Genomic DNA, 25,471 nt, shown 5'->3' with positions numbered 1-25,471 from the left:
ATTCTGTCTTTAAAGAATATTGATTGCGCTCTCTGAATAATGAGCACCACCAGCCTTCCAATTGTTCTGCCATCACCGCATGAAACGTGTCCGAAGCTGGCCCCGCATACTCTAAACATTACACAGTTTGTGCCGTTTAGGTCTTTTGTATAGCTAGTCAGACTCGCGTGCGTACAGATAGATTACTAGATTCGCTTTTGGGCAAACAAGTGGAATGCGTTCACTGGGTTTGTACTTTCCTTTACAAGTTGTCTGTGCTGCAGCAGGCTTCTGCATCATGCAAAGGGAAGCAGCGTGTAAAAACAGTGTCAGAATAACACGGCGTCACTCTTAAATCATAATGACATGTGTTCTGATCAGTGCTTAATGAAAGCCTGTTATCGACTTGGCAAGGATGAAAGGCTGAGTCGGAGTTTCTAACCAGTTACCTCCACCTCTCCAAGTAGGGGTTTAGTCCGCTGAGCTACCTTAGTTTCCCGCTATTCGCTAAAAACACAACCGTTGCTAATTGAAATGACTACCGCATTGTTTGGGAGTGTAGCTGTTGGCATTGAATCTGCTTCGGGAAGGGGACCTTATATGCGGTTAAAAGCTAACAAACCACACACGGAGGCGTCCAACATAGTTGTCTCATTAAATATATATGCAAATATCAGACCCTCATGATTATACATCGCTGAGTAATTGGTGTGTGACCATAATCTCCTACACAGCTGTCGGCGGGGCGGTCACCCAGACAGAATCCGATCTAACTTCTTTATAGAGGGGACAGTACGCATCTCATGCAGTTTCCAGAGTATGCACCGGGTCTCAGTGGTTGGCAGGGGCTCTTCGTTTCAGCTGGCCCAATCCAAGGGCCATGAATGAAATGAAATGAAAAATTGCTTTTATATAGCGCGTAACTGCCCGGAGGCCTCGCAGCGCTGAATTGGCAGATGAGATGCTTGCTAACAAGTTTAAGCTTGTTCTTTCTGCCTTCTTCCCCCTCCCTCCCGCTGTCTCCTTCGTCCCTGTCTCTCTCGTCCCTCTCTTGCACTCTCCCTCTCGTCGGCGCTCTGTCTCTATCCTCTCTCTATCTCTCTGTACCTTCTCCTTTTCTCTCCCTCTGTCTCCCCTTGCTTTTCCTCTCCCTTCTCTCTTGCTGCTGAACCACCCCCTCTCCTCGGTCTCTCGGCGATGCTCCGTCTCCCTGCCTCTTTTGCCCCCCTACCGGTCTCCTCTACAGCCGGCTGTCTTTGGCAGGTTACATGATCCTCCCCCGACAGTATTGTAAGAAAGGCAGCCTCTTGGGCTTCAGCCAATGCAGCTACCCTGGTGGGTAAGCTGCAAAACATCGACAATACATCATATACACTTGGAATTCAGAAACGCTTTCAGGGATTTTGCTTAAGTCATAACAGTGTGCTGAATTATTTTTGTAAATGTGTGTTTTGAGAATTTGAGGGGAAGAAGCTTGTTTGCAGTGGCATTGGGCTGGAATAAGAACGCGTTAGCACCCAATCAAATAGGTTATAGTATGTAATGAGAGGCGCTCTCACTAACTCGCAAAGTCGATATCCCACAACTAGCAGAGGTTTCGTGCTGAAGCTGAACCCAGGTTAACTTTGTTTCTTTTACTTGAGCAAACGATATGCTCATCCCACTATGTCAACCTTCCTTCCTTCCACGTTTGTCTATATCCCCACGGAATCTGGCAATGGTGACTACGTTTATGGCTCTAAATCCTGTCCTTCTTCCATGGTGTTGTTCCTTCTGCCTCCCCCGCCTCAAATTCTCATCTACGCTTTCTTCATGCTCAACCTGATCTTCCTCCTCTGAACACATGCGCTCTTTTAACCTTTGTTCTTCCTTCCCTCCCCCTCTCAACACGTCTTCCTTCCCTCGTTCGCCTCATCACCCCAACCCTCTGCTTGTCACCCCTTCCAAAATACCATGAGCTGCCCTGACCAGCCAGGCAGATCTCATTTGCAAAGCTCATTTTCGAGATAAAGTTAGCAATTAATTAGGTTTTCACTTTTGAAAAGTGGTGACCACGCACGGACCGTGCATATTTCAGACATAAAATTTAAATGAATGGGCCGCTCCCAGGTTTTAACTATATTACAGGGTTAGTTTTAAAGTTTATTTTATGTCAATAAATATTTTTTCACTGAACTACAAACTATGGTCATTTTGGACCAATGGATGGAGGGTATTTATTTCTAAGGGGAGACATGGAGCGGATGGGCACCAAGGATGTCGTGTTACAATCCAGTGCATTCTGGGAGTAACAGTGCAAAGGCATTGCGGTTCATATAACTGACCTAAATAACAGGAAAACATGGTCTATAAAAGAACATAGTTGTCAAGTTTTCAGTTTGCTTATGTGACATTTCCCTATTGACAGAGCTTTAAGTGGGATGAAAAAACTGGGGGGCGGGTATCAAAGAGGTGTGTTCGATATAATGCAGGTCGTAGATTAGAAACACCTAAGCTAAAAATCTATGCTTAGCATAGTTTACCACTCTACTGGTTGAAGCTTTTATTCGATATGCAAGATATCTTGTAAGCGTACACAGAATACAGCAATTTACAAAAACTAGAAAAAACATTTTAAAAAGCAATATTGAATGTATATTTAAGAGAGATAAAAGGACATATAATGCCAGAATAAATTAGCTAAAAATGAATTAAACCGCTATTGACAGTCTCTTGCATCGGATCAACCAAAAATGCTTTAAAAATTTGGCTACACCACAAACAATGGGGGGGAAGTGTCCGTCATTAGGATGCGAAGGGCTACCAGATAACTACGCGTACCCATATTGCGACAAAGGGGTTTAAGCCAAAAACTCCTGGGTTTAGCATAGTCCGGACATTCGAACAGGATATGCGCAATAGACTCTATCCTAGTGGAACAACGGGCACAAGAAGGGGACGTGTGTGCACCTGATTTCCACTTTGACACCAGGGCCCCAACTGGAAGGGAGCCCACTCTGAATTTAAAATACAGTGCTCGATCAGCTGGAAGGGTAATTAGGTCCAGGTAAGGCTCGTAAACTACTACATCTTTTATTGTTAAAAAGGCAGCTGTAGATTTACAATGTCCCGAATTTATAACTAACTGGTCCGCAACCCAATTCCAGTATAATCTTTTCAAAACCTCTTTTGGTGGAGCCGATCTTGATGACCAACAGTCCCCCAGCCCAAGTTCCTCCAAAAGTTTTTTGGTGTCTCTCAACCACTTAATCTTCGCCCAACCGCCCAGGCTCATTATCTCAGCCAACCCTTCAGCATAAGATTTTAGCTCATCACCCCTCCAAATACGTGTCCATAAGAGAAGTGGGCGAAGCCGGGCTTGATCTTTAATGTTCTTACAACCTGTGTCCAACAGCACAGGCACCGTTGGAGTGCTCGGAGGGATGGCGATTAAAGATTTCAAGAGCTTGCTCTCTGCTGTTGCCAGGGAATCCAGACAGCAATGCCCCCACAGTTCTGCCCCATACAGGGCTGATGTTACTCCCTTAGCCTTGTAAATGTCAATTGCTGGGGCAAGCGACCTCCTCGGTGATGCCCGAAATTCCCTCAGAAGGGCACCTCCTACTCTCTTATGGTTCAAGACCATCTTGGCAATGTGAGGTGACCAGTTCATGCTATCCGTAATCCGTATTCCAAGGTAATCAAATTCGGATACTTTCTCCAAGGGAACAGAATTGAGAATAGGTGGGCGGCCCAGTTTCCTTGGAGGGTTTAGGATTAAAAACTTAGTTTTATCCACTCTACTGGTATTTTGCTGCTCTGTCATTGCATCCAGACATATAATACAGGTATCGTTACACCTACAATAAGCCTGGACTAATGGCTTTGTCGATGGGTATTAGTTGCATAAGATAAATAGGCAACAAATGTGGCTTCTTTGTATAGAATATTGGAAATGCTTCAATTATAAAATGATGAGACTGTGAAGGTACTATAACAAGTCTCTTTGTAGTTACATCAAAGGCAGTGGAGGGTGGAACTGCTGCAGAGTTCATTTTTTTTCTCACCCTGAGTGTAAGGGCAAAATTGGAAAGCCTATTGTAAATAACAATAACTATAATATTTAAGCAATAATTATTATAAAAGCCATTGCTATAGGTGTCACATTTGCGAAAGTTATAACTATAGGCATTGTAAATGACAAAGATATTAATTTCGCTATTTTCAAAACCCAACACGTAATAATAAATGTGTCATTTACAATACCAATAGCTCAAACTTTGCTAATGCGAGACCTATTGCATTGCAAATGCTTGTTCCTATTCCTGCGGAATAGGAAAGGGGCGAGCCCTAAAAAGGAAGGCGAGATACCACCAGATCTGTGTGTGGGGGCTGCTGTTCGGATAATAATATGAATCATCACGTTGTTCTCTTTCTCATTTGAAGAAAGCCTGTGGGAAAGGCCCGACAGTAGGCTTGATTAATCACAACAAGTTTTGATGTGGCCAGTGCTTATGTGAAGCAGGTATAATAACGTGAAAAAAATAACAGCGTTCACCTCTAAGATCCGGGCCCGCCCGGCTCAAATCACACCAGCATTGATTCACCAGTAGATCCTCGCCGCTAGGAGGATTAACTAGTTAAGCATCAGGTGAAAGCCAGCGGCGAGCAGCTCCCTCCGTTACAGGCTGTCGGGCAGTAGGCTGGCCATGGCGAGTTAGCCGGTCACTGTGCTGGTGAGGGTCGGGTGAGCCTGAGAGGCCCGGCTCGCCCCCGGTATGTACTGCCCCATGGTATTGCAAGCAGCGTACACACTGCAAGTGCACTGCAGCTAATCTTGAAATGCCGCCCTTTTTGCGGCACCGCCCTAATAAGTATCCCATAGCCATTGGGCCTGAAAGTGGCGTCACTCCTATGCCAGCCGTTGTTTTAGGTGTTGTTTCATTGTAACTCAGTAACGCGCACATTTACATCATACCTTCAAGCCTGCCTGCTGGAAGCCGCGCAACAAAGCAGATGGGGCGCCACTACACCCCAAATCCAGACACACAGCTATAATAGTTGAAGTTGCACCAATTTTAAATTACTTGTTCTCATCTTCTCTATTCTTTTCACTAATAAATCCTTTTTACTCCATGTTTTGAATTGTATTAGTTCTTTAATTCCAATGGGCTATCCACACGATTGGCCGATGTTTTTTAACACTTCTCATACCACGGATATGCCACAACAGGCCTTTTTCCGGGCACGCGTAAAACATATAACATCCTTAATATTCAATGATGATGTCACCCAATGCATTTCAGACTTTTCGAAGTCCTTCCTCAGGGGTCCACTGAAAGATTAAATAAAAACGTTGCTATAAACATTTTGCTTAAATGACTGCAGTTAAATGCAATTCGTAACAAGGTCATATAACTATACTGCTTTTGAAATCTCCCCATGGTTATACACGTTTTAAGCGCTACCCTCGGAAACCGGAGCCAAAATTTATTTATTTATTTATTTATTTATTTAGCATACTTATAGAGCGCAAACCTGTCACCCAGAGGGCATCCTGGCGCTTTGATCAGAGAACCACCGCACTAGACAAGCACAGACGCACAACCATTACTTGGGAAAGAGATAGGTCTTTAAAGCCTTCCTGAATGGAAGATAGTCCTGGTAGCTCCTAAGAGTGAGTGGGAGAGAATTCCACAATTTGGCTGCCGCCACTCTAAATGAGCGGCCACCCATCCTCACTCTTTGAAACCTAGGCACCACCAGAAGGTGAGCCGATGACGACCGCAAAAGCCGTGGGGCAGAATACCATGCAAACATGTTTTGTAACGGGATAGGGCCTAGGAGGTGTACCGCTCTGAACACCAAACAGGCCGCTTTAAATTGGACCCGTAGATCTACCGGGAGCCAATGCAGATCGCGAAGCGCCAGAGTAGAAGAGCTAGATCTGGGTCGAGAGAGGGCCAGTTTAGCAGCCATATTCTGCACCCTCTGCAGCTTCCCTATCAAGTTTTTTGGGGCCCCCAGGAGAAGACCATTACAATAATCAAGCCGGCTTAAAATAGTCCCACGGACTATTTCTGGCCTGGACTGGGCGGGGAGCAGAGGCAAAACTCTGCGTAGCATGCGGAGCAGCATCATACATGTTCCCGTGGTTTTGTTGACATGTAGGTCTAATTGTAAGTTAGGGCCAAACATGACCCCTAAATTACGAGCTGACTCCGATGCCAACACTGGTTCGGAAAAAGTGCTAGGCCAAAAATCGGTGGGTAGAGCCCGCGGGATCCGATCAGTGGAACAGTGGAGCACCTCCGTCTTCGAGCTATTGAATTGCAAAGAATTTGCTCGAAGCCAATCTGCTGTAGCTGCCATACAGCGATGGAAGGTGCTCAGCGAAATCGCATTGTTCCCTTCCAAGGAAAACACCAGCTGAGTGTCATCGGCATAATTAAATGCCGAGACCCCAAAAGATTTTATTAGCTGGACAAGTGGACGAAGGTACAGGTTGAACAATATCGGGCTGATGGCCGAGCCCTGTGGCACCCCCTGTCCGATTTTCCTTGGCTCCGAGCTGAAAGGCGGAAGTGACACCAGCTGTTGCCTGCCCTCAAGATATGAGATCAGCCAGTCTCTGGCCCCCTCGCAAATCCCGCACTCTTCCAGCCTCCTAGCCAGGGTCCGATGGCAGACCGTGTCGAACGCGGCCGACATGTCGAGCAGCACCAAAAAGGCTGCCCGACCACTGTCGACACGCGAACGCAGATTGTCCAGCACGGTCACAAGTGCGGTCTCCGTCCCATGACCAGGTCGGAAGCCAAACTGGTCCTCATCGAACCACCTAGTGTGTTCCAGGTAGCCAGAAAGAGAGCGAGTTACCCACTTCTCTAAGATCTTAATAGGAAAGGAAATGCTACCGTAATTATGGTTTAAAAGAATCCCCTAACTAACTCCCTTATCACGATGTTTAACCCTCCACAACCTTACGTACGGTGCCCAATATACCACCCCAGTGGTCCTCGTTCTCTCTCCCCTGACTCTCTACCCGGATTTGCTGCCTCTCATTTCCATACCTGTAACGTTAAGTTCCATTTACACACACGATAGCGGCGTTTAACTGCACGCCATCTTCTCCCACGGATTTAACTCCTTAGATGATGCCCCGCCTTTTCTACCTCACCTATCACAACCTGTCATTAACCTCCACTCTAACTTCCTACACCTCCCATAATGCCTCTGTGCGCAAAACCCGGTAAATGCATCCAATCCCCTACGTGTTGTTCAATACTTTCTCCCTCTGCACCGTGCGTGATTACCCCAGCTGATTCCTTACTGTCCCCCGCCCACCCGGTTGATCTTATCACATACGCAAAAAAACGATCTTCCTGACCACGTTATGCTGTTCGTACAATTTACATTTTACATGCCAACTAGTTTATAAAAGAAACAATAGAACCACGTCCAAAACAATGATTCATAGTGCTCATGTCCTTGCTCTGTAAAAACAAAATGCGCCCAAGCAGGTTTCTTCAGCATTAAAGATGTGCTTTTCACGTGCATTTTCAAGTCCATTGGAATCTGTTGATCAATTGTTTGACTTATTCCTTTCTTTTGTGGGTGCTACGTGCAAGTGGGCAGTAAATTTTACAATTCTAACGAGTTGCCGTGCACGCCCTGTTTTTGATTGTTAAACCATTATGCTCCTTGTTTCACAATGTGAACCTTTTTGCGTGCTCCCTGGATGATGTGGTCCGCCCTTTGCCACGTAGAAACAAAGCAGATGGGACTGCACCCCAAATCCAGACGCACAGCTATAATCTTTGAAGTTGCACCAATTTTAAATTACTTGTTCTCATTTTCTCTATTCTTTTCACTAATAAATCCATTTTACTCCATGTTTTGAATTGTATTAGTTCTTTAATTCCAATGTGCTATCCACACATGATTGGCTGATGTTTTTTAACACTTCATACCACGGATATGCCACAACAGGCCTTTTTCCGAGCACGTGTAAAACATTTAACATCCTTAATATTCAATGATGATGTCACCCAATGCATTTCAGACTTTTCGAAGTCCTTCCTCAGGGGTCCACTGAAAGATTAAGTGGTTTCCGAGGGTAGCGCTTAAAACGTGTATAACCATGGGTAGATTTCAAAAGCAGTATAGTTATGTGACCTTGTTACGAATTGCATTTAACTGCAGTCATTTAAGCAAAATGTTTATAGCAACGTTTTTATTTAATCTTTCAGTGGACCCCTGAGGAAGGACTTCGAAAAGTCTGAAATGCATTGGGTGACCTCATCATTGAATATTAAGGATGTTATATGTGACATCTATGTGACTGCATCGTAGTGTTTTTTTTGTGTTAAAGTAGTTTTAATTAGTTGGAAATAAAAAAGAAGCATACATTCAGAAATACATTCGACACGGGTCAAATACATGTAATACAAAATGCGCATGACAATACAGTTGATTACATAGAATAAATTGGTACTGCAGAGTTAAAGAAGTGGAGCAGTTGCACTGCTGATAGTATGGGTTAAAACATTGGCAAAGCCAATAGGTCTCGAATGCGAGACCTATTGGCTTTGTTAAAGCTTGCTTTTATTGGTAGCCATTGCAAAGGCATAAGTGCAGGAGTCACGTGGTCTGATGTGGCATTCCTTAATATAGTAGCCTCTGCTCTTTCCTTTGCTTGTGTGCCTGACGTGGTTCTCAAAGGCACTTGGTCCGTTTAGTAAATTGTACATCTGCTTTGCAAACCTCATTTTGTTCTCTGCTTTGCAAACCATTTCTTTCAGATGTATGGTATACTTTTCTGTGTGGGTTACATTTTTTGGTTTAATTAATTGATTTGCTGCATGGTCTGCACTTTTGAATTGGAAACTAATACTTTGCTTCTAGTTATCGTCTTCATTTATGGGACCGCTTCTACCTGTACTTGCTTCTCACACACTGAACTTCAATGAGCTGGTTGGAGAACGATTGTAATGGATTGCTGTGCTAGCTTGCCTACCTTCACAAATTGTGTGTGGGAATTTGCAGCACTCTTAAGTGGCTTTGGCATTGTGATCTCATTATGCCATGGAGCTCAAACTTGCTGTTTTTGGTGGGCATATTATTTATATATCCAATTCTTAATATTTTGATCAACTATCCCTATGAGATTTGTTGCCCATTGCAATTTTCTAATGATTTAGAAGTGTTCTCTTATTCATATCTGCATCTGGCCCTGAATGTCAGACTTGGTTGATAGAAAGTGAACTTTAGATGATTTTGGGTGAATAGGGTATAGAGTAGATAATATTTTTCTTGTTTTAGGTCCAGATTGTAATTGTAACTCTATTTATATAGCCCTTAATACCCCTGACGAGGTGTTGAAGATCTTTTCGGCAAACAGCACACTACTCCGGAACACAAGAAGATTAGTAGTGGATTAGTATTGGGAAATAGGAGTTATTTTTAGCGGTGGATATGTGAGTCTGTTAGTTCGATTCAATAAGATAATGGAGGGATAGATGGAAGAGTCTAGAAAGTATTATTTGGGAGATCATAGTAGTAAGATGAGGTTTGGGATGAGTAAAAGGAGAGATGGAGGAGGGACTTGTCTGTAGAAAGGAATTAGGGAGATAATAGAAATAAAATTAAATTTGGGATGAGTCAAAGGAGGGATACATGAGGGAAGAATTTAGAAATGGTTGTTTGGGAGATCCTAGTAGTAAAGTGAGGTTTGGGATGAGCCAGTAGGGCAGAGTCTAGAAAGGGTTATTTTGGAGATTACAGTAGTAGAATGAGATTTGGAGATGAGTCCGAGTGAAGGTAGCGGATGTATTTAGAGAGGTATAGGGTGAGGCAGAGTAGTGCATTGGAGAGCGTCAAAGTTGTTTTATTTATTTTCTTCTACGTAGGAGTAAAGTAATACACATATACATACAGGAGGACACAGAAAGAAAGGGTGTATATGTATAAGGAACATTAATTATTGAGATTCAAAGTTGTATTGTATGAACTCAGATTTTAAAGTGTTGCTGTACTTCAAGCTAATTTATTTGTCTTTTAAAAAAAAAAATTTATTTTATTTTATCTTGCCAATTTTCAGTAGTGAACTGCTTGTAGATAAGAGTTGATAGTATTTACATATTGTGATAAATAAAACGGAGACCCATAAACATCTAATCCAATAACTTATACAAAATCTATGCAGTGACCTATAAACATGTTAAGTTTAGCGTAATATATACATTTGTTAAGCAGACCTAAAGAATATCTATATCACGGGCGGGTCTCCAACGCCGGGCCAGCGGTGGCGATCCGCCCTCCAAATGCCCCTGTTGGACCCCTTCCCCCGCCATATAAGCATGGTGAGGGGCCCAGCGGCGGACGGGAAGACCTTCTGCCGCTTTTCCGCCGGTCGGATTGCCGACCAGGTGGAAAAGGAAGCTAATATGGTGGCGGTGTCTTGCAGGCACCGCCATCAATATTAGCATGGGCAAGCAGAAAGACCTTTCCATGGCGTTACAGTGACCGCCCGCCATTGTATTGGTGCCCATAGTTATTACACATATTTGTAAAAAGAGATGTTCATATCTAGATACATATAAGCAAATTATAAATGTTTACATACACAGAGCTGTGCTGTACATTAATGTTTGAGTATGTTGGTTATGTAGGGAAGAGTCAACTCTTGAGTAGTTTTCTGGAGATAAGATAGTTATCCATGGATCTCCTATTTGGGGGTAATGAATCCCATAGTTTGGCTGCTTGAACAGAGCAAGATGTACCACATTTGATCTTTTTCTTGTATGGTGGGGTTTTGAGGTAAGGGGCAATCTTGAGTGGAGTTTCCTTTGTTCAATGTATTTGGTGATTTTATTCCTAATTAAAAGTGGTTCTATTCCATGTTTTCCTCTGTGGGCTATACAAAGCAGCTTGCAGGTGTATCTTCTGGCAACCAGTAGTCAATGTAGGGCTCTCAATGCAGGGGGATAAAGATGATCTGTGGTAGAGACCAAATAATTTTAGTTGATGGAAAAGGAGGTTTTGAGGATGTTAGAACTGTTGTCATTGCTGATTGAGGGTTCGGCCATGTTTAGGTGTGATTAACTATTTGTGAGATGCTTGTTTGTGCATTAATAGAGACCTATGTGCCTTGAGGTGGTGGATGATTTTTTAAATTGGTCTACTGAGGTATGACGGACTACTAATAGTTGGTGATATACTGTAATTGTGTTGAGCTGTCTTTATCACTGAGGAGGTTTTGTTTGAGCAGGATTGCACATCCTATTTTGTAAGTGGCATTAGATTTTGTTGTGTGGAACCGGATTGTGTAGAGCCATCTGAGTCTTTGTGGTTGTGCTAGTTTATTGCACATGACGTTGGGTTTTATACAGCAAGGATTAATTTGGTAATTGTGAGTGAGGCTTGAATCTGGAATGTCAATTTTGCTACACAAGATTGATTCCTCTTACAGTCAAGTAATTTGGGCTGTAGCCATCTAGCGTTGGATGCTTTGTGATTGGGCTTTTTTCAGCTAATAAAGTTCAGTTGGAAAGTTGCATTTTGTTGACAGTTTAGGGTGCATTTGTTACTGAGCCAAGTTAGTGCTGTTGGATGAGTCCCCCGGTGACTGTGCTTGGGTGACAAATGGTAGACGCTTGTAGGAGAATCCTGGTGCCAGACAGGCTAGTTTGGGCGATGGGTAAAACGTCTATGTCTACTCATTCATGGTAAGTGCCGTTGGTGGCTGAATCTTGAAGGTCGATAAGACCGGACTGGGAGTGTTTAAAGTCAACAAAAACAAACTGTTATAACCTATGGTCTCCTGCTGGGGTCACATGCGCCTGACGTGAAGCATCCACAGCAAGAGGTAACCAAAACATAGATGGAGTCTAAACATTTCCTTCCCCGAACACCCCCTCCCGAGCCGCGGCTCGGAACACTCTGTGAGATGAATGCTTTGTCACTTGAGCTCGGTCTCCCAGCACCAGCCTAACCATCATCTAAATTTGGGAGATTATGTTCCTCCTGTTGCCGTATCGGGTTCTGGAGATCACATGCCCATCACAGGCCATACTTAACACCGGGCCAGGCGAGGTGCGCGATCATTCGCGCTGCCTTCCCTTTCTTTGAAAAGGTCGCTGCTACTCGCGGCTCGGTGCCTTGTTCTGGAATACCGAGACATTCTAGCGAATTATTTCTGTCCACAGGATCAATTTTTGGGATACCTAAATTGTAATCTATTTATTTTTTCTGCATTTTCCTGGGAGATTTTGACCAATATGTTTTTGGTTCTTTTAGCCACACCGGAGCTGAAGGACTTTTTTGCCAAGGCCCGGAATGGATCTGTCCGCCTGATTAAGGTCGTCATAGAGGATGGTAAGTGTCCGCTTTTCTCTGTTAAATTCGATTTCATGTGTAGTATTTTCCCCACCCCCGTTCCCCACAGTCAGGGAGCCGGAGACGGATGGCTCTCGGAAAGTCTGCTCTAGTCAGGCTGGAATGTTGCCTCTGAGAATAGCTCGATGAGATAAACACAGCTGACCGCGCGCACGCATGGCCGCGCGGGCCTCCTTCCTGCCCGCCAGGCTGCGCTTTTTGGGGTACACGCATTTCTAGGTTTTTATATTGACCCCCTCTTGTGGCCTGTCTCCCGGAAGTACTTCTGCCGTGTGAATGGGCACCCCACTGAAGAGTGAGGAATGAGTCCTCTTACTCCAGAGTTTGAGTATCTCAGAATGCGGTCTCGTGACCGGGGTTGGGGGGGGGGTTACACTGGCTGTCTGACCGACGAGCGGCTCCATGTATGGAAAGCGGGAGGCTTGCTGCACCTCGCTCTTTGTGTTTCTAGGCACTTCTGTTTTGGGCATATTACTTGCTTTCGAAAGGGGGTTGGAACAGCTCATTCTTGGACTGCACTAAATATTTTGGACGCGCGGGAAGGATATGTTTCAGAAGTTGCAAGTGTTACCTAAAATAATTCAGATACTGCCCTTCAAAAGGACATCGTTTCATTAGATAAAATGCCCAGCCACAGTAAATGAAAATCTTGGCATGCTGCAGCCACCGAGTGCTGGTTGTTAAACGCAAGCAGATTGAAGTCTCCAGACATGGTTTTCTTTTAAATGAAATATGGACTGGAAACACTGTATAAAATTAAGCTTTACCCAACTTGTATTAATGACAGCGCAGAGGGTACAGATGATTTTTTAATAAATATAAAGGAAATAATTTTGTGTATTTACACATCTGTACTACAACGGAAAATAAGTTTAATTAGGTTGTGGTAGCACTCAGACAGAGCAAGCACATAACTACTGCAAGTGTCTTTTTCAATAGTGGTGATGTCATTTTGGTAGATGCAGTCATTTTAATTTCCTCTTATCTTCGTTTTACTAGTTACATGGTTATGATTAGTTTGCAGTGAGATGATCTCCTAAAACAGTCAAGGAGTTCAGTTGTAACTGAGGTAATCTCTGACCTGACTTTTCGCTCTCATTAAAGATTCCTGAAAAGAGCTAAATCTTGTGTCTAATTGACTTTGAATACAGCGGAACAATTAAATGAAAGGGTTGTATCTCTACAGTCCTATTGGGCCTTAACAAATGTAGATACGATAATATATGCTGCTTTGAGTGCTGCCACAGTCTGAGTAAATAGCAAGGTTGTAGTTACCTACGACAATTCATGATGCGTAGTAAGGAGGTTCTATATTTTGTGGGGTTTCATATAGCACAAGTTTGTGGCTTTCGGCCATTTAGAAATATCTGAAAACCAGGAAACAGTGAGATAGTAGGAGAAAATTAAGGGGGTAGAGCAAAATGGGTTACACAGGAGACTGGGACAAGGAAGCAGAAATTTTCAATCCGACTCTGATGACAATAAGGTTTATCAATGGCCATACGCTCTGTGCCAGTTGCTGGTTCTGGGAGCTCAGTGGTTAAGCTATAGTGAGGTCAAGGTTAACATGTCTAGCTACAAGGTGATACTTTGATGTTCTCTTCGGTTGTCTAATCTGCTTGCTTGCTCCCCCCCCCCCCCCCCCAACCCCACCCCCCCCCCCCCAATTTTTTTACACCAAGACTCGCAAACAAAAATAATTGGACCCCTCTGCTAAATGTGGAGAGCTCCTTGAGTCTCCCAAATCTCAAAGATATTTATGGGCATTCGGCAGAAAGCCTCACCACAAGGCTTAAGGGTCGACGAACCCTCCCCCAACACTGCCCTGCAGGGGCTGATGCAACTTTATCCAATTGATAATTACAAAGGAGGTTTAAAAAAATGGGATGCCCGTGGGGTCTCAAAGTCAGGATGAAATCTCAAATTATTAGGCCAATTTGGTGTCCTTTTTCAAGCGTACTCCGCTTCATCAAACCAGGCATGCAGTTTACCCCTAGAAATATTGACCTTGGAGTGGTGGGTGCTCTTGTATACTTTACTCTGAATTATGGCAACACTATCTCTACAGAATTGCAGCCTGCTTGCTTTCACATCTCCAGTTTGAGACATAGTCTGCCCTGTCTTAATGTGAAGGGTAACATGTCTTGCACAATATTATGCTTATTAGGTTTGGTGTAATGATGCTCGCACTATTCCTTGTAAATGATTCAGTCTGTTATATAACAAGAGGGTTTGGGGTGGAGGCTCGAAGAAGTGTTTTGCTATTGTATTGAAAGAGCAATAAGCACCCAAGTATCATGGCTCAAGAATGGAGCATTCGTTTGTGCATGCTAATTCATTAGCTTCTATTTTCATTTTGGTGCACTACTCTGATGTATATGTGTCAGATATAGATGCATGGCTGGCTAATTGTAATCTGCTCTTGTTTTTACAGTCAGGCTTTTTGCCAGGAGGGGTCAATAGCTTGAAAGCGATTGTCCGCTAGCAAGATAAACTGATGCAGAAAGTAGGGTATGGTGAATATATTAATGAGAACCGGCCTCACAATTGCAAACTGGCAAAACATTGCACTCCTGTGAAACTAGGAACCCAAAATGAAGACGTCTGCATTTAGTATCGTAAAAGCACGAACATGTTTATCATTTTCTTGTATTTTTTTCTGTCTTGTGTGCATTGCCAACATGCTATTTATTTGAAATTGGCCATATGGCATTAAGTAGAAGTCAAGTTTATTTGCTTATTGGACACCAAGCGCTGTTTTTGACCCTGGGTTTTCAATTAAGATTCAAGATTAAGAAATCAAAGCATTCTGGACAACATAGTCCCTATTTGCTTCAATTGCTCAATTCATTTACTGACAATGATATGTAAAGGGACAGTTCAGGACTGGGTTCAGCATTGTTGGTTTTAATTGATTGGACCTATTGCCATCCTCCTCCATTCCTGTGTAGACCTGTACTGCATCATTCGTTTGACATACGGGACAGTTGGCTCTTACTTCTTAATAACTTTTTTGGGGACAAAGGGTGTATCATTCTTATGCTCATCACACCACCCCAGTTTAGTCCCAGCCATATGCAAATCAGTTTTGACCCTGTTCCTTGTGGGAACAGTCCAGCCTGAACTGCCAAGCCAGGTCCTCCCTGGATCAGAAACAAGCATCCTCGGACCGGTTTCAGGGCATCACCCTTCATCAGCCAGGCTAGCTTGAATCCAGTGGTGTAGTGAGCACGGGACCCACGTCTGGGCATACCCATCCCACTTAAATGAATGTATGACATTGTTCTGCGTTCTGTCAATCAATTGTTCTTTTTGCATTTGTCACCTCGAGTGGGACGGGTAGGCCCAAACGTGGGTCCCGTGCTCTCCATGCCACTAGAGTCAAGCTATTCTTGCTGATGAGGGCTGAAAGCCCGAAACCGGTCCTAGGAAGCTTGTTTCTGGTCCAGGGAGGACCTAGCCTGGCAGTTCTGGCTGGACTGTAACCATGGGGCGCAGGGTCAAGACTGATTTGCATATGGCTGGGTCCAAACTGGAATGACATGGTGAGCAAAAAAACGATGGATTTAGGCCCAGATCTCTGTACTGGGGTGAATGTATGACATTTTTCTGCATTCTGTCCATCAATTGTTCTTTTTGCACTGGGTACAAGTGAGAGCAGGTACATCACTTCAGGTCTCCTCACAGGCCTCCCCAGCAATCGTCTCTCTCTTCTGTTCATTCAAAGCTCCAAAGGTTTAGCTGGGGGTGGGTTGCTACTTTTGTTCACAGTGCTAACCAGTGGGTGGAGAAAACTCCAGTCCAGTGGTTCAAAATGTCCCAATGGCAAACAACCCCCTTTTCACCACATCCTGTTTAGGATCCTACACCAAACTACACTATTCTCAGGAAAAATCAAAATATCAGAAATATATCTACCCTTGAAAGGAGCATTGGGTCCCAAACAGGGATGTGTCCATGCTAATGAGCAGTTTTCTCCTACCACCAAACTTGAACAACTTCTGGAACCGGCGTCCCATCCACTGTAAATGGTGTCAGGATGGCTGGAGTGCACGCTGGGATTAAAAGGCCCAGCTTCCCCAGATCCTACTTAAAACTGTGAATGGCCAGGCCCTAGTCTGGTCTCTTTCAAGTTAATGACGTTTCTGGACCTCCACAAAGTCTCTTTATGCAATGAGTTGAACTGTATACCTCAATCAATCAACTCTGATTTGCAGAGCGCAACTAATCACCTGTGAGGGTATCCAGGTCCTGGGTTCTTGCTGGGATCATTCGAAGAGCCAGGTCTTGAGTCCTTTTCTGAATTCAGGGAGAGAGGATGCTGTTCAGAGGTGCAGAGGGAGGTCGTTCAAGGACTTGGCTGTGAGGTAGACAAAGGGGTGCTCTCCATTTTTTGCTTCGGTAGCTGCAGGCAGTGTGAGTTAGGGAGGTGGAGTAAAGGTGTCTGGAGGGTTGGTGGAAGTTCAGGAGGTGTTGATATATGCTGGATATTGGTCGTGGAGGACCTTCTAGGTGAGTGTCAACATCTTGAATTGGTATCTTTTCTGGTTTGGGAGCCATTGGAGGTTCTCGAGGTGGGGCTGGGGGGAGCTGATGTGGTTCTGTTTGGGAAGGTCGAGGATGAGTCTGGCGGCTGAGTTCTGCATCATCTGGAGTCTCTTGGAGAGTTGGGTGGTATATCCTCCATAGATCCAATGCTATAGCCCAGCAGGCTGTGACTAGGCCTTGAATGACTGCTTTCCTGGTACTGACAGGGAGCCATCTGAAGATATTTCAGAGCATGCGGAGGGTGTGCAAGCAGGTGGAGGAGACTGCGTTGATCTGGTATTTCATGGTGAGTTTGGTGTCCAGGAGGATGCATAGGTTGCGGGCGTGGTCTGCTGGTTAGTCCGAGTTCAGTGCGCTACAAGGTGTAGTTCCATGGGGAGTTGTTTTTCCCAAAAATCAACACTTCCATCTTGTCTGTGTTGAGCTTCAGGCAGTTGGTCTTCATCCCATCGGTGGTGCTCATCATGCAGTTGTGGAAATTTGTACTGGTGGTGAAGGGGTCTTATGAGAGCAAGAGGATGAGCTGGGTGTCATCTGTGTAGGATATGATGTTGAGGCAGTGTGTTTTGACAATTTCGGCAAGGGGCGTCATGTACATGTTCAACCGGAAGGAGTTGAGGAATGAGCCTATAGGGAGACTGCAGATTATGCTCTTGCGTTCCGAAGTGAGGCAGATCTTTTGGGTTTGTCCTGTGGGGAAGGATGCAATCCATTTGAGGGAGTTTTCCTGGATCCTAATGTGGCGGAGTCTTTTGGTGAGGGTGTGGTGGAATACGGTGCTGAACGCTGCTGAGAGGTTGAGGAGGTTCAGGGCCACTGTTTCCCCCACCGTTTTAGGAGGCACCTGATGCTGTCAGTGATCAGGGCTGTCTTGGTTCTGTGGTTGGCGCGGAAGCTGGTTTGGGAGTTGTCCAGCAGATTGTTCTCCAGGTGTTTCTATGAGTTGGTGGTTCATGGGCTTCTCAAGGACTTTGGCGGGGAACGGGAGGAGAGAGTTAGGGTGGTACTTCTTGAGTTTGCTTGGGTCAGCATAGGGTTTTGTGAGGAGGGGTCTGACCTCTGCGTGTTTCCATAGATGGGGGAAAGGTGGTTCTGGTGATGGATGCTTTGAGAATAGAGGTGAGTTCACAGCTGCTTTCCTTGCTCCCGACGTTGAAGAGATGGTGGGGCAGGGGGTCCCTGGATACTCCTGAGTGGATGGAGTTCAAGATGGCTGTGGTGAGTGACATCCATGCGGTTTGCAGATGGTTGTGGGTGGCATCAGTTGGCATGAGGAGGCTGTAAAGGTCTGTGGATTGAGGTTCGAAGTTGCTGTAGATCAGAGGTCTTCAAACTTTTTTGCTCTGAGCCCCCCCTAAGCAAAATCTTTTGAAGTGAGGCCCCCCTCCAAAACGATATTGCAAAGATTTGGATAGGCGGAGGAGGAGGGATGATCATAAAAGGCGGCGATCATGAGATTATTTTCAGGGTGCTCGTCTGTAGTTCGTAATCCACTCTAGATGTGAGCTTATAAAAAAGCAACAGCATCAGACAGGAACATTGAAGAATTGACCAAAAACACTACCGCCCATAATTTCCCTGCTGTGGAGCCCAATGCACTCCACCTGCTACACTAATGAATGATGGTCGGGTCCTGAGAAGCAGGCTATCTCCTCTTCTTTCACTCCTTCCCCACCATGAATGACCATTTCAATCTTGAAACAAGGCTGGTTTCTTTCTGGAAGAAAATGTGCTAATTCACTCTGCACCCCCCACCCTTTTTTTGTGCCAAGGGCACCTTCTGCCCTAATGCTATGAAGGAAAATGAGCCCCCATGCCCACCTAGTATGTCTAAATATTAATAATTATGAATGAGTGGGCCCCTGTGTAAACGTGTTACTGTGCCTGTTTCACTAATGATATGTACTGCCTTGCTGTTGCCTCTTATGTTTGCTAACATGGGCTCCCATCTCACACCATCCCTCTACCTCCCATGATCCATCTCCCTCTCTGATGCCCAAATCAAGGTGTCTCCTCTGCTTAATTTTCCTCTCCCGTGGGCCATTATTTTAAGGCTCAAAGAAACACTGGCCCAGCAAGTATTTCCTGCAACTGCAGCACCAATGATACCCACAGCTCTCTGAAGCAGGCCATCTTCTCTGTCTAATAAACAGGGCCATTACTTTTAGGCCAGATGCCCAACGCAGGCTTTCTGATTCCTTGTGTGAAAAAAACAACGAAAAATAGCACATTTGGCTCCCTCTGCCCCCCTGTTGCTTAGGCCCTGTTCCGTACGTGCACAACACTGGTGACTTGGGCTCTAATGCTAATAAGGAAAAGGCACCCATGTTCTTTTTCATAGGAAGACTGCCATAACTGGTGTCCGGTGCCCACTCACAGATTGGGGGAATTAGCTTTGTCATGTTCTGAGGTTGCAGACACCATCAGGTACCCTATGAGGTGTAGAGATCCAGATGGTGCACTGTGAGCTAGCCAGAAACACCTGGCTAGCCTTCATGTTTGGAAATAAGTAGTACATGCATCATTTTTGTAATCAGAAGGACTAGTTGGGCCACACTACATAGATCAACACAATCAACATACTGGAGGTTCTTTTGCTTAGATAATACCATTCCAGGCTGCCACCAGTGCTTTTGAGAAGGGCCAGAGCGATTACCTATTCTTGGTTTAGAACTTCAGCAGAACATTCATATGGCATTCCCAGAACGCACATGCTTGTCACAATAATAACCAACAGGCAATGCACATAATGCTGCCTTCATGGTTTCATCCTCTATCACAAGAATCTGAGTTTGTTCTCCCTTTCCACACATGTACGATATATTTATTTAATAAGTTATTAATCAGTATGCCACAGAGCGCTCTATTCAAGGCACAGAACACTATATGCATGCGTGGAAAGCAATTCAATATTATTGCACCATCATTTTGAAAAGCTGTCCTATTTGGTTAAAACGCAGGACTGTATGGTTGTATCACTAATCAGTGCCAGGACTTAGTATATGGCGCACAACTTGTTTCCAAAATCAGAACTCTGAGTTTTAAAACAGTCTAGAAAGATTTAACATTTTAAGCACTCAGCTGGCATAACTAACAATCCACACCACGGACATAATGCTGACTGATCACAGTAGAATATATATCACACTGAAAACACATTAATTGATTTTCTGTTAATTGCAGCACATTCACCAAAATTATCTCGGTTACACACTTTTTGCCAAATTGACCTTTCATTTTTGTATGCATTACTTCAAATTCCTCACTTACAGCTTGGCAGACGCTACTGTGCTTGACTTGAGTCACACCGCTGAAAAACACGACACAGGTCAGGAAAATATGAAAGGAAAGGTTGACCAACATGTGCCAACTTTTCAAACTAATCCTGATAAATCTGTATGAACACCACACCGTCCTTACATTTTTGTATGCACTGTAACTGCTTCATGTAAGTGAAGACAGCCTGGAAACACGCCTATCCTGCTTCCAGGCTATCTTCATTTATATGTAATTGCAGGTCCATTTGCGCCCCCCTGGGAACACATCCACGCCCCCCAGGGGGGCGCGCCCCTCAGTTTGAAGACCTCTGCTGTAGATGGTGGATATCTTGTGGCAGTAGTCAACAGGTTGTTGCAGAGTTCCTGGGTAGGGGTGCTGGTGTTCTCTGTGGCTGAAGGGCAGGAGAACTAGCTGACGATGTTGAAGAGTTCATTGCTATGGTTGAAGCTGGCTTCTATGCAGTAGCCACGGTGCATCTTTTCGTGTCTTTCGGGTGTTGATGGGATTTGTTGAGGGATGATTTGAAGGTAGCTTGGTCTGTGGGATCTTTGCTGATGTGCCATCGTCTTTCTAGGTGTTTGCAGTTGTGCTTCATGGTCCTGAGTTCTGGTGTATACCTGCTGGCTTGTTTGTTGGATCTCTTGGTCTTGGCGGGCTTGATAGGGGTGACTCTTGTCGGAGCAGTTGGTGATCCAGGCGGAGTAGGTCTTGACTGCCTGTTCCAAGTTGGTTGCGGAGTCTGGATGGGTGATTTGAGGCATCCGTCCATTGGATCTCTGTCACTTTGTTCTTGCTGCAGTGGGAGGAGCTGGGAGGCTTGGTGGTGGTGGATGAGGATCCTTTTAATGTAAAGAGGACGATGGCATGGTCGTCCGGGTAAGTTCAGTGACATGACTGTACTTGACTCTGTTGCTGGCAGTGCAGATAGGGTCATAGGTGTCTCTTGCACTGTGTGTGGGGTTGGTGACCAGTTGGGTGTGGCCGATGTTGCTCATGCTTACCAGGAGGTTGTGGCTAGTAGGGTGATGAATTCGGGAGTAGCGATGCAAAAGCTGGGGCGTGGTCCTGGGTGGTCTGTAGCAGAGGGTGCTTCAGATGCTTATTCTGGCGTCGTTTTGGCATTGGAAGTTGAGGTGCTCCATGAATGGTATAGTGCCATCTTCGGTGGTGGTGCAGCGGATGGTGTCTTCGTGGATGATGGCGATGCTGATTCAGTGTTTGTTGGTACAGTTTCGGAGTCTCATCTTGTAGCCATTGGGCGTCAAAGTGGCGATATCGGATGTGGAGGAGGGGTTCAGCCAGGTTTCTGTGATGAAGATAACATCAGGGATAACAGTGGGGATTATGTCCTAGACTTCGGTGGTGTGCAGAGTGATTGGTCATTGAGCAGGAGGCAGTGGAGCAGTTCTGGGGCGGTCGTGGTAGGGGAGTTGGGTGTAGTGATGGTTTCCGTGAGGTACTCAGTTGCAGGTGAAGAGGCAGTGGCTGCAGGTGAAAGGTCCTAACGTTGATCATGGAGATGCAAGGTAGCAGTTGATGTAACCTCATCCTGGGTTCAGAGCTCAGCGGCGGAGTATCTGTGGGTGGCAAAAGGGCCTGGGTTCCTGGCTCTGAGCACAGTCAAGTCGCGGACAGGCTTGCCTTTGGCATCCCTGCTGCGGCCTCCATTAAGTAGTTCCTGGGAAGAGGAAGGGGTGCTGAGCGGCAATGTATGGGGAGAGGTGGGATAAATTGGCGGCAGGCGGGAGTGGCAATAAGGGAAAAACGGGGAGAAAAGCATGGAAAACGATGGAAAAGTAAGGAGAAGACACACAAAAAACAAGGGGCAAGGAAAAGGAGTGAAAACAAGGGAAAAGCAAGAAGAAGGCACTCAAAAAATGGAGGAAAAGCAAGGAGAAAGCGGTGAAAACGAGGGAAAAGCAAGGAGACCGCAGTGAAAATAGGGACAAAAGAAGAAAACTGTATTGAGAGCAATGCAATAAGTGGAACGGTGAGAGCTAGGCCTGGGGCCTGCTCACACCCTGGTCATCATGTCAAAAAGCCTAAGCTATTGTTCTGTCTCAGTGACTTGCATAATAATTTACAGTAAGAATTTCTACCATAAACAAAAGACTATGTTTTGACATGTCTACTTGCAGATTTACAAACTAGTAGTCAGGCTACACATTCAAGCCTGAAGCCATGTTTTAAATATCAGCCTGATGGCTGGTATAATTCATGCTACAGTCTGCAGATGACATTTGACTTCCTTGCCATCCATGGGTTTCCTGCAACCTGCACTATGGCCTTACTAGAAGTAAAACAAACCAGATGGGTATTAGCCAATTTTACCATGCATTTAGCGTTCAGAGGACAAATCCTGGGGACTGTATTGCGGTGCTCCAGTGTTCAGAGACCATATAGCAGTAGCATCAGCCCCCCCCCCCCCCCTCCCCCCCAATAAATGCACGTAACCACGCATAAAGAGTTCTTTCTTACATTTGGTCTCGATCTGTGTGTATTGGTCACTGCATGTCATGTTTTCATTGTACATGGATGTTTGAACCTATGTTGACCTGAGTGCATATTTGCATCTATGCTTCATCTGTCGATGGGTATGCAAATGTTGTATTTCTGCATGTTTTTATACATTGTACCAAAGTCGAACCTATTGGCTTTAATGCTTACCTTTCTAATATCTATGTGAACTTGCTGCAGTACCTGGAAAACAGGGTAGTAGCCTATTCTAAAATAATTGATTCATCAAATCGGTGCCTACGTTCACTCCTCCAACTACCGTGCACCCCCTCTCACCCAATGTAAAAGAAGGTCTGTTAACGCTTCAGCCTACAGAGATTTTTTGCCACTGTGGTTTTGGCAACTACGTAATTTCCTGGTCTTCAGTTAGGGTATCCTTGCAAAAGAAGTTAACAAGATCAGATAAAGATGCTTTATCTTTACTGTAGTTACTCCGAGGATACCTGCAAGCATTTGTGTTGAAGCCCACTAGGAGGATGAATTCCCTGTTCATCCACTCGCTGTCATTTGATCGAACTGTGAGGTCTAGCTACACTCATTAATGAAACATCACTCACATCATACATTCTGTGCTATAGCAAGGAGACCCATTGAAACACCTCCTAAATATTATTTCCTAAGTTAGAGCAGGGAGGCTAGTTGGAAGCATCTAGTACGTTTGCAGCTATTGTGAGCAACACAAAGAACATAAGATATCACTTGTCATTTGCATATTTCCAGTCCCAGTTTAATGTCTGAATGGATACCCTGATAAAGAATACAGTTAAACAGTGGAGCCAATTCAACGGCCACGAAGTGCAATTGGCTACTATCTCTTTTTATACAGCCTTCTTCTGAAGCTATCGGCTGCTAAAGTCAAGCATTGACCATGCCAGTAGATCTATTTAATTGATTGGCTCTGTTGTGTGAATGAGTGAGCTGGTGAACATGACAGTGATTGCTTGGATCCTTTATTCAGTGACTGTATCTGTTAAAGAGTGAAAAGTTCAGTGAATGGGTGAGTGGATGGATGGAAGGATACTTCAGTTCATGAGTGGATGAATGCGTAGCTCCTGGGAAAAGCAAGCAACACTTTTTGCCAATTGATAGTGCCTACCTGGCCCATGAGTCTTTGAGGCACTATTTTTTCAACTGTCATTTAATAATTTTGGGCATTCTAGGAGTTGTGTGATTTTGAATTGGCGCATCATGTTTGAAAACAATGATTGTTTAAAGGTGCTTAGGAAAGTTAAGGTTACTTCTGAACACTAAAGTTACCCCCCACCTGCCTCTACTTTTATGAACTGTGCCTCTTCCATAAGAAAATCCACAGTGCTGCACGAAGCCTGCTGTTTTCAATTGTTATAATTTATTTGTTCATCCCTCTCGCCCGGATGATTTTTTAATGTCAAGTAAGGATATTGAGTTACAGGGTGTGGTACCTCAGCCACACCTGTGCTTCCCATCTCAATCACACTGAGGACAATTTTTCAAAGTGCACAGACTGCAGATTTTGCCCAACGATTGCAGCATTTGGCTCCAGGACTGGTCTAAATAGTTCTGCTACCTAATTGAAGAGAACATGGGAGTATTGGTCACCTCCATCCTTAAGGACTCTGAGTGGCACCCTCCTGCTGTGTTACAGCGCTATCAATAGCCTATGGGCTGCCTCAGGTCGGGGCCTGAAACTTTAAACAGACAACACGAGAGCAAGCAAATACACTTATGGTCATCAAAGTGATTGCTAAGTGACAGCGGAGAAAGTTGTTGACATGCGTTATTTCTGACACCCCCTCCCATACTCTGCTTACCTGCTTTAGTGCTACGTTTGAAGTGCTTCAGTGAGTCCCTGAAGTGAGTATCCTCATTGGCTGGATACACAGCACATGCATGGTATAATCTTAGTCATATGTAAAGTTTGTCATAGCTCTTACCTTTTCAGAACTGTGTCCTGCAGCATCATGCTGACTATGACAGGAAGGTATCAGGATAGTGCGCTCAAGGAGTGGGGAGATAATCTGAGACAGGGTGGAACATATGAGGCCGAACAGTACACAGACAAGGGATCTGGGAGAGGTGCCAGAGGAATAGCATGCTTCAATTGGCCTGTGCGCCCCTGACCTTGTGTAACACGGGCACTTCTCACAGCACTACAGTGGTGACAGGATAGGTAAGGGGTAGCATGGTTGAAGCAAGTGATGGGGGTAAAAGCAAACTAGGCGCAGAATCTGACACCTGGCAAAATTACACGGCTAGAGGGGTTGGGAAAGGGAAAAGAATGGCAGCTGGATACTGCTGTGTCTGTGTGTAATGGCAGCACAGCTTAAAGCATCACTTCTAGCCATAGTAACTCCACATTTCTTTTGGTATTACTCTGGTATTGTGGGGGAAGGCTATTTGTTTTGCACCAATCAGTGAATGGATGCTTACCTTTTCATGCATTGCAATGAAATTAATTCAGGACTTGAAGAAGAAAGACATTTCAGTTGGCATACAATGTTTTTAAGACCATTTTAATATAAACATAAGGCACTGGCATAACATATGTTGTACACAATGCAATATGAATGGAAAACTAAAAACAATTAAGCATCTGAGCTGCAGTATTGGGGCCTAGTTGTGGATAGATAAAAGCTCCTATAGGAGCATAGGGGCATATGTATCCATAAAGACATTTGCGATCCTCAAATTGCGATTTTGAGTGAATCGCAAAATGCAATGTATGTAAGATTCGCTAAATATTTTGCGAATCCCACATATTCCTTATTTGCGAATCGCAAATTGAGATTTGCAA

At 44.7% G+C, this 25,471-nt stretch overlaps 1 protein-coding gene across 3 annotated transcripts in view; it reads left to right on the top strand.

Annotated features, from left to right (window-relative positions):
- TWF2 (twinfilin actin binding protein 2) overlaps window positions 1–25,471 on the top strand; it is a 296,705-nt gene that overhangs the window by 69,745 nt on the left and 201,489 nt on the right. For all 3 annotated transcript variants that reach the window (XM_086939020.1, XM_086939017.1, XM_086939016.1), the window contains exon 2: window positions 12,256–12,333. In XM_086939020.1, the coding sequence (XP_086795146.1) occupies window positions 12,256–12,333 (78 nt within the window). The remainder of the gene's footprint in view (window positions 1–12,255; window positions 12,334–25,471) is intronic.

Source organism: Lissotriton vulgaris, chromosome 9 (assembly GCF_964263255.1).
Source record: "Lissotriton vulgaris chromosome 9, aLisVul1.2, whole genome shotgun sequence".
Lineage (NCBI taxonomy): Eukaryota > Metazoa > Chordata > Amphibia > Caudata > Salamandridae > Lissotriton > Lissotriton vulgaris.
The sequence above is the reverse complement of the archived record's forward strand: the minus strand, read 5'-3'. Positions and strand labels throughout refer to the sequence as shown.